At 34.6% G+C, this 14,967-nt stretch overlaps 1 protein-coding gene across 1 annotated transcript; it reads left to right on the forward strand.

The window, feature by feature from the left end:
- The first annotated feature begins 2,522 nt into the window (after positions 1–2,522).
- On the forward strand, positions 2,523–6,647 carry LOC140864706 (calmodulin-binding protein 60 B-like). The gene is made up of 7 exons (XM_073269022.1): positions 2,523–2,763; positions 3,125–3,191; positions 4,518–4,576; positions 4,643–5,121; positions 5,394–5,554; positions 5,641–5,832; positions 5,949–6,647. Exons 2-7 carry the CDS (start codon positions 3,165–3,167, stop codon positions 6,447–6,449), a joined length of 1,419 nt encoding a protein of 472 aa, XP_073125123.1. The 5' UTR covers positions 2,523–2,763; positions 3,125–3,164; the 3' UTR covers positions 6,450–6,647.
- Positions 6,648–14,967: the final 8,320 nt, after the last annotated feature.

The following is a 14,967-nucleotide window of genomic DNA, read 5'->3' on the forward strand; positions in this document are numbered from 1 at the left end:
AATTTTTTTTGACCTACAAATTTTAAGTCAAACAAGTAAAAGGAATCGATGGAATCAATTTGGTCACGACATATTCAACGGCGGGACAGCCTTTAGACAAATTTATTAATATAGCTAAACAATCACGTATTTAAATTTATATTTATAATATTTTGATTACTACATACATTATTTTCTAATATTGCTTTAATGTATATAAAATTCACATGTATATATATGCGCGTAGATAAAATTTAGATATATAACTTTATCGTAATAGTTTTTAAATATTTATTAACTATACGTAATAATTTATTGTGTAATATATATTTTTATTAATGACATATATATATGATCTCAACCATGATTCTATAAGGGTAAATTCGCATCAGTACCTAAACTCAAACACATATGCATGTTCAGTCCCTGTCAGAAAAATATTTGTTTGAACTTCCTGGGCCCACATTTTTTTTTCGGATGAAAATGAGTACAAAACATTGAAAATAAGGTACGAATATATGATATTCCAGTACAAAACATTGAAAATCTGGTATAAAAACCAAGATTTTGAGTAAAAAATTAACATGAACATTTTTATTAATAAGAAAAATATGTCATTAATATTAATATTTTTAGTATTCAAAAATCATATATTTGTACCAGATCTAACACATTTTGTACTCAAATAACATATATTAGTGCTCTATTTCTGATATTTTGTATCCATTTTCATCAAAACATACAATTTGTCATTAATGTCAATATTTATCTATATATTTGAGTACTCAAAAATCATACATTTATACCAGATTTTCAATGTTTTGTACTGGAATATCATGTATTCGTACCTTATTTTTAATGTTTTGTACTGATTTTCATTCGAGAAAAAAATGTGGGCCCAGAAAGTTTAAACAAACATTTTTCTGACGGGGGACTGAATATGTATATTTGTTTGGGTTTAGATACTGAATGATACTTTACCGATTCTATAATCCCTTTGAACGTCAAGCAGCCGACAAGTACCGAAACATCGGGGCACTTTCATCTGTAATTGCCTAATTTCTATAAACTATATTTGACTTTCGTGTTAGAAATATTGCATTGCCAAATAAATTGCTTCACGTTATCGGGAAGAGGCACGTCCATGCCAATATTAGAGGAAACATGATAATTTTTTTAATTTCAAAATAATTAATTTTATTTTTTTTCTAAGAGTAATGAACTATCTAAATTTTTTAAATATAAATAAATATATGATTGAATTTTAAAATGTAGATAAATATATGACCGAAGTTTTTTTTAAAAAAAAAAAAAGAAGAGGATTTGATGGTGTTTCAGTGAAAGAAATTAATACTTCAACAAATTAATTGGAAATTAGTTAGAAAAAGACGTAGAATTTTAATTAATTAGTAAGATCGATATTGATAGAGTCAGGGACGGAACTAGACGACAATTTTGTGAGGAGGGATGAATTTTTTTTCAGAATAAATTATCACTGAAGAAATTTAAAATTACTGTAATTAAAATATACTCAATGAACTTTAGCGTCAAAATTCCAATACTTTATCATAACAATTTCCAAATTAACCGAAATCATTAACAAAACATTTTTTGAAATTCCATTTTCAGTTTTTGCACATCACCCCGTTCATATTTGAAATACGAGCTAATTGAAGTCACAACAACAATCAAATAAACAAAACAAGAAAACCATTAAAAAATAATAAAATATATATAACTAATTGAGTAGAATGAAACATACTAATAATATACATATATATAGGATAATTGTAACTAATTGAGTGTAAATGAAACGCTATAGCATTATCAGTATACCCAATGTTGATAATAATACATTAACGACTTTAAGAATTAAAATCAAAATAACAATATTGCGTTGAATTGTCAATTAGGAGAAACAAAAAGGAAAATAAGATTTAAGATTCGAAATTTTAAATCTTTTTGAGTTCTAATTTATACTTTGAAATTTGAAACGTTCAAAATATTTGTTGTTCTTATTTCACTAATTAATTTGTTTATATGAAAAATTTGTGAAATTAAAAAAAAAAAAAAAAAATTCAGGGAGGGCGGGTGGCTACCACCCACATGCCCCACCCCTGAATCCTGATACATAAATCATATATATTTTTTATCTTCATATGTGACTTCTAGCTAGGGGTAGAGGTATATATTTATTTTTATTAATATGCAAGTATGTAAACATAAATCATATTTTATTTTAAAAATATATTGTATGTTATGAAAAATATTACCTCTACCCATAGTTGTCCCTATTTTTAATCAACAAATTTTTTTTTTTTTTATATTAAAATTTAACCCCAAACACAATTCCTGGGTCCACACCTGACCAAATCCTTTTTTTTTTTTTTTTTTTTTACTATTTATTATTTTAATCTTCATTTATGATATGCCAAAAAACCCATATCTCCTGTCTTAAAAAAAAAACACATAATAATTCCTCGTTGTGCCCTTGAGATCTTGGGCTAAGAAGGTTGATTATTGTTGTGTTGTGGCGCAGTTAGGAAGCATCGTGGGAACTTCAGGGGAAATTAGATTACTACATTATAGGCTATAAAATAATTATTAATGCACCACCTATTTTGGAGCCAGCATATTTACGAAAGCTTAACATTCACATTTCTTTTACAATGAAAACATAACCCTAACTGCATATACTCAAGAATCCTAATCATTTCCGCTAGATCTTTGGCCTGAAGGTTTCGTTGATCGGATCATGCGCAGGAACTTTTTGTTTCTAAAACTGTAAGTGATCAAACCCTCCGCTCCTTTCTCGTCTACGTTTTTTTTTCGGCCGTATGAAACATGTTTATATTTGATCGGACCACCGTAGGTAGTGTTTAAAAGAGCTTTTAAAAAGTATTTCTCAACTTTTTTTTTCACAAAATTTTAAATTTTTGTGAAGGAAAAGCTCAGAAAAACTCTTTAGAAGTTCTCCTGAATATTACCTTAATAAGGGTCGATGGAAAATTTTGAAAATCTTTTTCTTTTTTCTTGGCCTCTTATAGCCTTTGCGTTGATTCGGGGATTACATATATAGTAAGTAAATTATTGATTAAGAGTCTTAAGCGATCCGCGATGTTGTTTTGTTTTTGTCCATGTTCAGGTTTTGCCGGAGGGTGAAGACCAGCTAAGTTGGGTGAGCTATGGAGGCTGACCGGGTCTATAACACGGTGCGTACACATATTTAACACCAATTAATTATTTATATAAACTCCAAAGTCTTCGCTTTTATTTTAGCATGTTTATAGATCTGGGTAGATTTCTTATCTAGTAATCAATATAATATTGTTTATCCACGACTTGAGCTATTTGAGTCCACTTCGATCCTATCCTCGGAAGCTTATATATCGATTTGAAGTTGTTGGAATGAAATATTTATATGATTTTGTGATATAGATTTTTTTAAGATAGGTTATTATCAATATATATGATGTCTATCTTATTGATCATGCATGCACTATTGTGTATTTTTTTTCTTCTTTTTTTAGAGATAATTCATGTTTTATTTTGTTTATAATTTTTTGGAGGCAGAACAAGTATAATGAAGTTGTATTCATATATTTTCATGATGGTTGCGAATTATGAATTCGTCTTTTTCTATTTTATAGTACTCTATCTTCCTTATATTAGGATTTTGAGGTAAATGTTAATTAAACATGAAAACTCATGTGAGATCGTCTCACGAATTATTTTTGCCAAACGAATCTATGACCCCACCCAATTAATGAAAGCAAAATATTATTTTCACCACATATATAAATCAAGACGACTCATCTTACTGACATGTGAGCTCGTATGACTAAATCTGTCACAAAATCTACTTGTTGTTGGTTAAAAGAAGAAATACCAAAATTTTAAGGAATAGATATATATATTAAAGGCTGATCTACGAATCAGTTGACCAAACATTCTAAATATTATGTTCAAATAATTTTTTAACCATTCAGAATATCTTATTATCATCGCAACTAAACTAATATAATTCACTTTTTGTTTACATATATAAAATATTAGCCTCGGTTTATTAGGTAAAAATTAAATCAATGTGATTAATATTTTTTTTAATGTGAAAACATTTTAAATGCATCAATAATTCATTATCTATCTAGTTTCTTATATTTATAAGTATGCGAGTAGCTAGATTATATAAATCTAAATTTAGAAAACAAAATTTAATTTTTATTTACAATTCATTTCAAGTACTTCTAATTCTTAACGATATGTTATAATTCATAAACTTTATTTCACTTTTACCCACCTTAAAATTTCCTAATTTTCGTATCATGTAATGAACAAAATATGATTTTAATTTCGTATTTCATATCTAACTTTTGGTCTCAATTACTAGGTGGAAGAACTTCATTTCACTTTTTTTTTTTTGCAAACTTAATTTCACTTTTACCCACCTGAAAATTTCCTAATTTTCGTATCATATAATGACCAAATTATGATTTTAATTTCGTTTTTCATATCTAACTTTTGGTCCCAATTACAAGGTGGAAGATAAGTTCAGACTGGAAAGGATTGAGACTGGGCATTTAAAAGAAACAAAGAGGTGAGAAATTATGTATGGAATGCTACAAATTGTGGTGAAAATAATGGATTGTTTTCCACTTGACAGGATGGTTACGGACCCGGACCCGACCCGGACCCTGGTGCCGAAAAATATGGAGCTCCGATTTTCTACCAAGATTTCTCAGCCAACCTTGACATGCCATGAATTAAAAGGAGAAGGCAACACTAGCATTGAAGTGGCTCTCTTTGATAGTTCCACGGGAAAGAAAATCGTGGTTGGAGCCGTCGCATTCGCAAATGTTGAATTAGTTGTTCTTTCACAGGGAACTGATGATTGTACAGAAGAAGGATTCAATGAGAAAATTGTAACAGTAGAAGGGAAGAAGTTTCCTCTTCTTACAGCAAGTCTGTATCAGCTACAAGGAGGCAGCTGCGTTTTGGAAGGTGTTACGTTCCGACATCACGCGACCAAGGTGAAGCCGACGGAGTTCCGGTTGGGGGCAAGAATTGTCGGAACCTTTGATGGGATCATTGTCAAAGAAGCAAAGACTGAATCTTTTCCTGTCAAGTGTTACCGCAAGAAATGTAAGTAATTTCATCTCTCTGCCACCAGCCTTGATCAAAATCCTCCTTTGTTGGAGTGACGACGTATTTTGTCGGCTTGGCTCGTACCATGTCAGCACTCCAACGAAATATGGCTTATAATTTTATTTTTTTTTCTTAAAAAGCAAAGTAACATGTGTCAAGTCCCAAGTTTAAATGATCAAGGCTCAAAACAGGACTATTCAGAGACTAAAATGTCTATTTTCCCTTGGTATTATCATGCATAACAAGTGTTTTTAGCATCTGATTTTTAGATTCCATGAAGAAAGAGATCCCAAATCTGACGGATAAAGTTTCTGTGCTGAAAAACATACAACTACGTGGTCCGATAGAGGAGCGTTTGCAGGACAAAGGAATCAACACGGTTGAGAAATTTCTGATCCGCCACCAGATAAATCCTCAACAACTGAAAAATGTAGAATTTTTTACTCCCCTTTCATCCGGTTATTCGCCTTGAAGTAGCTAGGACGCGGATGCATAACTTTCTTGGCTTATCCGCAGATTTCTGGTTTGAAGGGAAAGAAGTGGGAGTCCACTTTAAACCATGCTCGAAAATGCCAGGATTACAAGATGTACTGGTACTTCAATTCTCAGGAAAATTCAGGCGTAGTTTTCGACTTTTTCGGGAAGTTGCAATGGATGTACTCACAAGGGGAGTATGCTGCCACTAATATGTTATCCAAAGACAACAAGGCATGCTTCATAAATCCTCTAAATTTTTTTAAAAAAAATTTTCTTCTTAATATTCCATGATCAGAAGCCCCCCTGGTTCCCTCTGTAGACATTAACTTACCATAATTTCATGGCAGGTTGATGCAGACAAGTTGTTGCTATCTGCTTTTGAGCAATGGGGAAACGTCGTCACCTCTTTCGATGATCTGGATTCTGTTCATCAGCACCTGGAGGCTGTAAAAACAACATTCCATCAGTCAAATTCTCTCATTCCAGGGCAATATCCTGTTGTGAGTCCTGGCACTGGAGCTTCCGAAATGATCGATGGATCAAACAATATGGAAGCTCCAGATCCTATTTCAGACTCGAATTCACTTTCACCTTGGGAACCATTAGGTATGCATGACTATCGGTTTGGAGATTTCCATTCGCCATTTGATCAGTGCTTCTTCAGTATGATGCATACCTATTTCGATATCGGAGGCGAGGTGTCTGAAGCTAGAATAGATGGAACTGGGAGTGCTTTTGCCGAATCCAGGGAAGCGGAAAATGATGTTCTGCGTATCAAAATGGATCTTAACCGGAAAAAAATAACATCTGAAGCAAATCCAGCTGGGAAGAAGCAGAAGATATGTTGAATTTGCTGTCCTAAATGCCCACTCCAACACTTTAGGACATGTGAGTTGTTCTTGTGTATTAAATAAAGTATGTTGTATCATTTGAAACTCAAAATAAAGTATGTTGAATACTTATTTTGCTTGTTTGTATAATATAATATTGTTGTTGAAAATCTTAAGCCTTGCAAGGATGTTTTATTGGCTATATATGCACTAGGATTTCATTCGAATGATCAGTTATTTAGATAGTGTTTGAGAGATTTTCTTAGAAACACTTTTAGCTTTTTTGTTAATAAAAATTTAAATTTTTGTGAAATTTTGTTAACGAAAAGTTCAAAATTGCTTCTCAAATACTACCTTAGACTTGCTCAACTTAAATTTTTTCTTTTTTTTTAAAAAAAGAAAAGAAAAATGACCCTCCCTAGATCATTTTCAATACAAGTGAACGGTTATTTTTTTTAAAAAAATATTTACCAAGTTTAATTAATTAAATAAGTAAATATCCGATTTTATGGTTACAATGTTGCCTCAAACCGATACCTTTCGATTGAGTCTGTCGCAGAGAGTTTGTCCGATTTGGATAAAATGATTAAGAGTTCGTTTGGATTTTATAGATTTTTTTTTAAAAAAATTGTTTTTTAAGCACTTAAATGACCATCCAAATAATTTATAAACAAAAAAAAACACTTTTTTTTAAAATAATGCTTTTTTGATTTGACTTTTGATATCAAACGAGCCTTTACAATCCATTGTGTGAGAATAAAATTTATTCAATGTACACCGAAAAATAGCTATCACAAGTTATATCCGATTGAAAAAAATTACGAGTATTATTAAAATAAATAAATAAATAAAGCTTTTCCGAATTTTTGAGTTGACCATATCAAGACGAAGCAAAAATCTCGGGTCTCTGAAAGAAGCGCTACTCGGTGCAATAGCGCGTTTGTGTTTATTTGCCCAACTCTTTAATTTAATATTAATTTAAATAGATTGGGTTATAATAGACAATAAGACACGTATCTGATTTTCTTTTTTGTTTTTTACTGTAAAACTCGTAAATAAATTAAGATACGAAAATATCATCATTTACAAGATTTACAAGCCAAACTGGAAAATTCTCAAACAAAAGAGGAGGGGAAAAAAATAGTAAACAAAGCAAGTTGATGAGCTACTAAATTTGTCTTTCCACGAAAATGCTTCAACTTGATATTACTCGGCCACTTCAATAAATTCTTTACATCTGTAGCAATTGCAAATTATCTGATTTTCTTTGGACTGTGATTCCAAATTATATCTCTAATAAATGGGGACCAAAGCCCCTTTTTTATTGGGTTCAAAGTCGAAATACATATATTTATATATCGAGTGTCAACAAATGATTTTTATGTGACCATCGACTTATTTGTCGTTGGTTTTCTACGATTTAATTTACCTAAAATTTGTGTCGACATATTTGAATCAAAACTTAGATTCCTTTTGGACGTATATTTTAAAAACGTATTTAATGTTTTATAAGTGATAAAAAAAACTTCAAATATGTGTTTGGATAAAAGTTTTGTAAAATGTTTTTGAAAACTATTTTTTAAAAAGTGTTCTCTCAAGGGAATTTATTCCCTTGCAAAAATCGTTTTAAGTTTGAAATATTATTTAATATTTTTTGTCTTTCTTGAACTTAAATTTTTCGTAGATTTATTTTTTTATTTGATAAGATATGATACATTATATACTTATGATAATAACTTTTATTTCTCATATCTTAATTACTTGTTACCTTATCCTTGGAATCTCAGTTTTTCAGCTTTGATCGTTTTCAGTTTACGTATTTGACGTGAAGAGTTTGTGAGCATTGAAGAATTGGATCGTTGTGTTGCTCTCGGTTTTAGTCGACAAAGATCATCTCCTTATTCTGAATTTCTTATTCTATTTTATATAGAATTTTTAGGAGATGCTTTATTTTTTTATTTTCTCACATGTTGTTGAGAAAATTGCTTTTACAATAAATCACTAGTTTTAGGGTTTGTAAAAATCTTTGAGTATTTTCTAGTAAAAGTTTTGTCATGAGGTCTTGCAAGAGTATTTTATAATCTTGCTTAAATACTTGAGTCTATTTAATTGGTTGTTTATTTATTTTATTCACGCTTTTGTTATTTTTTGATGCATGTTATTTAAGATGTTATTGAAGATGTTGTCAACATCTAGTGACAACTTCTAAATCTAAATCTGTTTTATGTGCAACTGTTTTTTCTTACATTCTCCAAGTATAGTTTTTAAAGAACACTTGAAAGATATTTTTAGATGTTTTTAGCATGAATCCATGAATTGCTTCCCAAACACTACCTTAGACTTGCTCAACTTTAAATTTTCTTTTTTTTAAAAAAAAAAGAAAAGAAAAATGACCCTCCCTAGATCATTTTTAATACAAGTGAACGGTTATTTTTTTTTAAAAAATATTTACCAAGTTTAATTAATTAAATAAGTAAATATCCGATTTTATGGTTACAATGTTGCCTCAAACCAATACCTTTCAGGTGAGCCTGTCGCAGAGAGTTTGTCCGATTTGGATAAAATGATTAAGAGTTCGTTTGGATTTTATAGATTTTTTTTAAAAAAATGTTTTTTAAGCACTTAAATATCATCCAAACAATTTGTAAACAAAAAAATTATTTTTTTTTAAAATAATGCTTTTTTTATTTGACTTTTGATATCAAACGAGCCTTTACAATCTTTGAGATATCGGTTTTAAACAACTAATCTCGGATTAAATAATTAATAAAGCATACAATAATCTAAGGTCCAGACAATAAATAAATTTTTTTTTTGAATGAACAGTGCTCCGCTCGATCGGTAAGATCTTACCGATCGAGCGAGCCAAAAATTTCTCAAATACTGTCCGGGTAAAATCAGCTCCGCTCGATCGGTAAGATCTTACCGATCGAGCAACCAACAAAATGAAAAAACAGAGAAAGCAATAATTTCCATCGCTCGATCGGTAACATCTTGCCGATCGAGCGGTGACAAAACAGAGAAGAAAAACAGCAGAATTCTAGCTGAAACTCAACCCTAACATTCAATCCAAAACCATGCATTGCAAACAATCTTTCTCCAATTAATACATAAAGTTCTAGGGTTGTTCAACCACTCAAAAGTATAGCATATGCGATGAAAACCTTTAAACAAGAGCTCGCATAATTAATACAACATAAAAACGAAGTTCGATATCTAAACATGTTTCAATATCACTAGGTAGACATGCTGACACGACTTCTAAACCGAGTCTCACTACTAGCTCTCCCTCTTGTTGCTAACCAGGCCTTCGCTGACTTGATTCTGCCCCACCTATTACCAAGTGATACTCCCAATAAAAGCAACATAACAAGTAATGAAATCAGTAAACATGCTTTCCAGACAACACGTAATCAATATCAACGTAATGAAATGCATGTCTTTAAATCGGGATATCAAATCTGATAAACGAGGGATTGCTGCTGTGCTTATGGGATCCCGAGGATGAGATCACGTAACGACTCACCGACTCTCCCAATCGAGGTGGTGCCACGTATCCCACTCCCCTAGACTTTGAGCAACTATAATGAGTATGCTAGCACCAGGCGAAACAACTACGACCTAGGCCACTCAATCATAGTTCCCAAACGTCTAAACAAAAAGGGCGGTTCTGCCTGCTGAAATCAAAGTTGGCTCAAGATGAATGCATAACAAAACATAAACATAAGCCACGTAATAAGAGTTCATTCGATCAACAAAATACAAGTCCCATAAGCTAGAACAAGTATTGATGCAATATGTGATTTGAAAGGGAAACTCGAGAACCAACTGTCCCGAGTATACTATCCCGCTAACGATGACTGCTTTTACCTTTCAAGGAAAGTAGTTCCAACTCTGGAAAAGCTACAACAAAAGATTGTATCAACAACTATACAACCTAAACAACAAACGACGGCTCAAGGAAGACTCTTTACCGATCTTCGTCCAACTCTTGACGATCAAATGCTGTTAACCCTGTGCTTGACAAACTCCAAACGAATCTGTTCAGATACAAATAAATGATCAATAACCACGATCAACTTACAAGCCAAGTTCAACAACTCAAAACGGTTCGAAATCTCGAAACTCAAACCGACGGCATAACGGCTATAACTGAACAAACCGAAAATGCAGACAGCAGTTCAATAACGATAACAACTCGTATCAATGCTAATACTACCATAACAAGGCAAATCCAAGAAATCTCAAAACCACATTTTCGAAAATGGCTTCCAAAAATCATAACAAATTCGAACGTCGCTCTAATTCAAAACCGACAGATAATAAACGATCAGAACTCCGTCAAGAACAACATACTCGAATCTCAAGCGATTCTAACAACATCCAAAAACTAGAATGTATCTGATCATAGAAGAACATACAATAAAATGGAGCTCTCGCTGCAGTGATCGATAATCTGCCTTCAGAAATAAATTCCAACGGCCGGATCGAGTTCAGATTGAATTCCCAAAGCTCAAAAGCTCAAGAAGGCGTCTAAAATGGAGGCTCTCGATTGGAGGAGGAAGGAGAAGTGTTTGAATAGTCAACACAAGTGTAGATAATATATAAAATTCAATAATTGCGTTTTAGTCCCTGAAAAATCCAAAACTTGCAAAATGGACCCTGATCAAAATCAAGTCGGCTCTTGAACTCTGTAATCTCCGATTAACTCAAATAAACTCATTTAAGATAAAAACGGGGCGTTACAATTTTCCCCCACTAAGAAAAGATTTCGTCCTCGAAATCAACAAGAACCACAACTCATAAGATAGAATAAAGAACTAAAGAAAGTATGAAGAACTCACGTTATCAGAATAAATCCGGAAATCGCTGTCTCATGTCAGATTCTGTCTCCCTAGTCGCTTCCTCGACCCCGTGACGGCTCCACTGCACTTTCACCAACAGAATCAACTTGGTTTTGAGTTGCTTCTCTTTCCGATCAAGGATCTGAATCGGTCGCTCAAAATAGCTCAGAGTCTCATCTAAATCGACTTCGTCAAGCTGAAGGATATGAGAAGGATCTGGATGATGCTTCCGCATCATAGAGACGTGAAAAACTTTGTGAAAGCCAGAAAAAGACGGAGGAAGTGCAAGTCTGTAGGCAAGATCTCCTATCTTCTCGAGAATCTCATACGGACCGATGAATCTCGGAGATAACTTCCCTCTCTTCCCAAATCTGACAGTACCTCTGAAACGAGAAATCTTAAGGAATACACGGTCTCCCTGCTCGAGACTCAGAGGTCTACGTCTGACATTTGCATACTTCTCCTGTCTATCTTGAGCTGACTTCATTCTCAATTGAATGATCTTAACTTGCTCTGCCATATCTCTAAGCATATCCGGTCCCAAATCAGGTGATTCAGACAAATCATCCCAAAACAACGGAGATCGGCACTTCTTGCCGTACAAAACCTCAAAAGGCGCCATATCGATACTCACTTGGAAGCTATTGTTATAAGAAAACTCAACAAGAGGCAAATAATATTTCCAACTAGTGCCAAAATCTAGCACTACCGCTCGCAGCATATCCTCTAATATCTGGATAGTCCGCTCTGACTGTCCATCGGTCTGAGGATGATAAGCTGTACTCAGATGAAATCGAGTACCAAGTGCCTCCCGAAAACTATGCCAGAAGTGCGAAGTGAATCTAGGGTCTCTGTCTGAAATGATCGACTTCGGCACCCCATGCAATCTCACAACATTGCTAACATACAACTCAGCCATCTGATCGTGACGATACGTCATCCTGTATGGAATAAAACACGCAGGCTTTGTCAATCGGTCGATCACTAGCATCGCATCCTCGAACGGATCGTGGTAGCTTCGTGACAAAATCCATAGAAATGTGATCCCATTTCTATTCAGGAATAGATAGACTGTGCAACAGACCTCCTGGTCGCTTTCGCTCTGCTTTCACTTGCTGACAATTCAAACACCGAGATACAAACCTCGCGACATCGCTCTTCATTTTCTTCCACCAAAATTGAATCCTCAGATCGTTATACATCTTACGGCCTCTAGGATGAACACTGAACCGACTGCAATGAGCCTCTCGGAGAATACGTTGTCTTAACTCTGAAATATCAGGCACAACAATACAGTTATTCACAAACAAGACGTCATCTCTAACCTGGAATTCAGACTGATGTCCCGATCTTACTTTCTCTACTGAAACCTGAATGCTCGGATCACACTTCTGTGTTCCGTTGATCGCAATAAAAAACTTAGGCTCGGTTTGAATAGCAAACACTCTGATAGTCTCCATATCTGTTTCAAACTCTAAATCAGAAGTGCAACAATCATCGATCAACTGAGAAACACCGATAGTAGAAAGAGATAAAGAACATAGCTTTCGGCTCAAGGCATCGGCAACTGCATTCGACTTCACCGGATAATACTTGATTTCGCAGTCAAAATCCTTCAACAGATCTAACCATCTTCTCTGTCTCATATTCAGCTCTGCCTGTGAAAACAAGTATTTAAGACTCTTATGATCAGAAAAGATCTCGAAGAACTCACCATAAAGATAGTGACGCCAGATCTTCAAAGCAAATACGATCGCAGCTAGTTCAAGATCATTAACCGGATAACGAGTCTCGTGCGGTTTCAGCTGCCTCGACGCGTATGCTATCACATGCTTATGCTGCATAAGAACACAACCCAAGCCTCGGTTAGAAGCATCACAATAGACTGTGAACCCTCCAGTACCTTTAGGAATAGAAAGAATCAGAGCATTGGTCAGTCTCCTCTTCAGATCGACGAAGCTAGCCTCACAATCTGCAATCCAGATAAAAGGCGCATTCTTTTGAGTCAGCTGGGTAATTGGCTTGGCAATAGACAAGAAACCCTAGATGAATCGGCGATAATAACCAGCTAAACCCATGAAGCTTCGGATCTCAGGTACTGATGTCGGTCTAGGCCAATTCGTAACCGCTTCAATCTTGCTGGGATCGACAGAAATCCCATCTCCAGAAATAATGTGACCGAGGAAGACAACCCGATCTAACCAGAATTTACATTTAGAAAGCTTGGAAAACAACTGCTCCATTAGCAAAATCTGCAAAACGGTCCTCAGATGCTCTGCATGGTCAGTACGATTCTTCGAGTAGATAAGAATATCATCGATAAAGATAATGACGAATTCATCTAAATAACGCTGAAAGATACGGTTCATCAAACCCATAAAAACCGCTGGAGCATTAGTCAAACCGAACGGCATGACTATAAACTCAAAATGACCATACCTAGTTCTGAATGCGGTCTTAGGAACATCTTCCTCTCACACTTGCAACTGGTGATAACCTGACCTTAGATCAATCTTCGAATAGACCGAAGAACCTTGCAGTTGATCAAAAAGGTCATCTATTCTGGGTAAATGATACCTGTTCTTAACTGTAGCCTGATTCAATTGGCGGTAGTCAATATAGAGCTGCATAGAACCATCCTTCTTCCGAACAAACATAACAGGAGCACCCCAAGGCGATACACTAGGTCTGATGTATCCCTTGGCAATCAAGTCCACAAGCTGCTCCTTCAACTCTCTCAGTTCAATAGGTGCCATACGATAAGGAGCTTTGGAAATAGGTTGAGTACCTGACACCAAATCGATGCTGAATTCGATCTCTCGAATAGGTGGCAATCCAGGAATATCTTCCGGGAACACATCAGCAAAATCTCTAACCACTGGTAAATCTACCAAAGCTGGGCTAGATTTCAGTACATCAACGACATAAACCAAAAATCCCTATGCACCTCTCTGTAACAAACGAGTCATAGATAACACTGAAATCAAAGGAATTCTAGATCTAGAACCCTTACTAAAGAATTTCCTCTCGTCTGCCATTTCAGGTCTAAATCTGACAACCTTCAGAAAACAATCGGCTATTGCCCTGTACTTGGTTAAAGCATCTATACCGACAATACAATCAAAATCTGACAATCCAATCACAATACAGTCAAATTCTAATAGATTCCCTTCAAAACAGAGTTCACAGTTCCTGACTAATCTGACAGAAACAATTCCTCCACCCAAAGGTGAAGTAACAACTACTACAGTAGGTAACAACTCAGTAGGAAAAACATGCAATAACACAAATTTCTCAAATATAAAGGAATGGGAAGCACCTGTATCTATCAAGACAAGAGAAGAATAACCAAAAATCGAACAGTTACCTGCTATAACATCATCCGGTGCTGCCTGAGCCTGATCCTCTGTCAATGAAAAGACTCGAGCCTGCTGTCTCGGAGGCTGGTTTGCACTAGAGTTACCTCCCTGTCTGTTCTGCTGCTGAGGCTGGAAAGAGTGAACTGCAGGAGACTGCCTCTCAGGCTGAGCTGTAGGTTGAGATGAACTCCCACTCTGAGCTCGATCTCTGTTACGCTGAGGGCACACCTTAGAGAAGTGTCACGATTGCTGACAGGTGTTGCAGTTCCCAAAGACTCCCACACACTGATCTGGTGAGTGTCTACCTCCACACTTGCTGCAATACAAGGATGA

This window comes from Henckelia pumila, chromosome 4 (assembly GCF_033568475.1).
Source record: "Henckelia pumila isolate YLH828 chromosome 4, ASM3356847v2, whole genome shotgun sequence".
NCBI lineage: Eukaryota > Viridiplantae > Streptophyta > Magnoliopsida > Lamiales > Gesneriaceae > Henckelia > Henckelia pumila.

What these genes read in the sequence shown, in the direction of transcription:
- LOC140864706 (XM_073269022.1), top strand. Translation starts at nt 3,165, where the DNA reads ATGGAGGCTGACCGGGTCTATAACACG. An exon ending in ATCCTCAACAACTGAAAAAT is followed by an intron (nt 5,555 to 5,640) that starts GTAGAATTTTTT and finishes GCTTATCCGCAG; the next exon opens with ATTTCTGGTTTGAAGGGAAA. An exon ending in TGTTATCCAAAGACAACAAG is followed by an intron (nt 5,833 to 5,948) that starts GCATGCTTCATA and finishes ATTTCATGGCAG; the next exon opens with GTTGATGCAGACAAGTTGTT.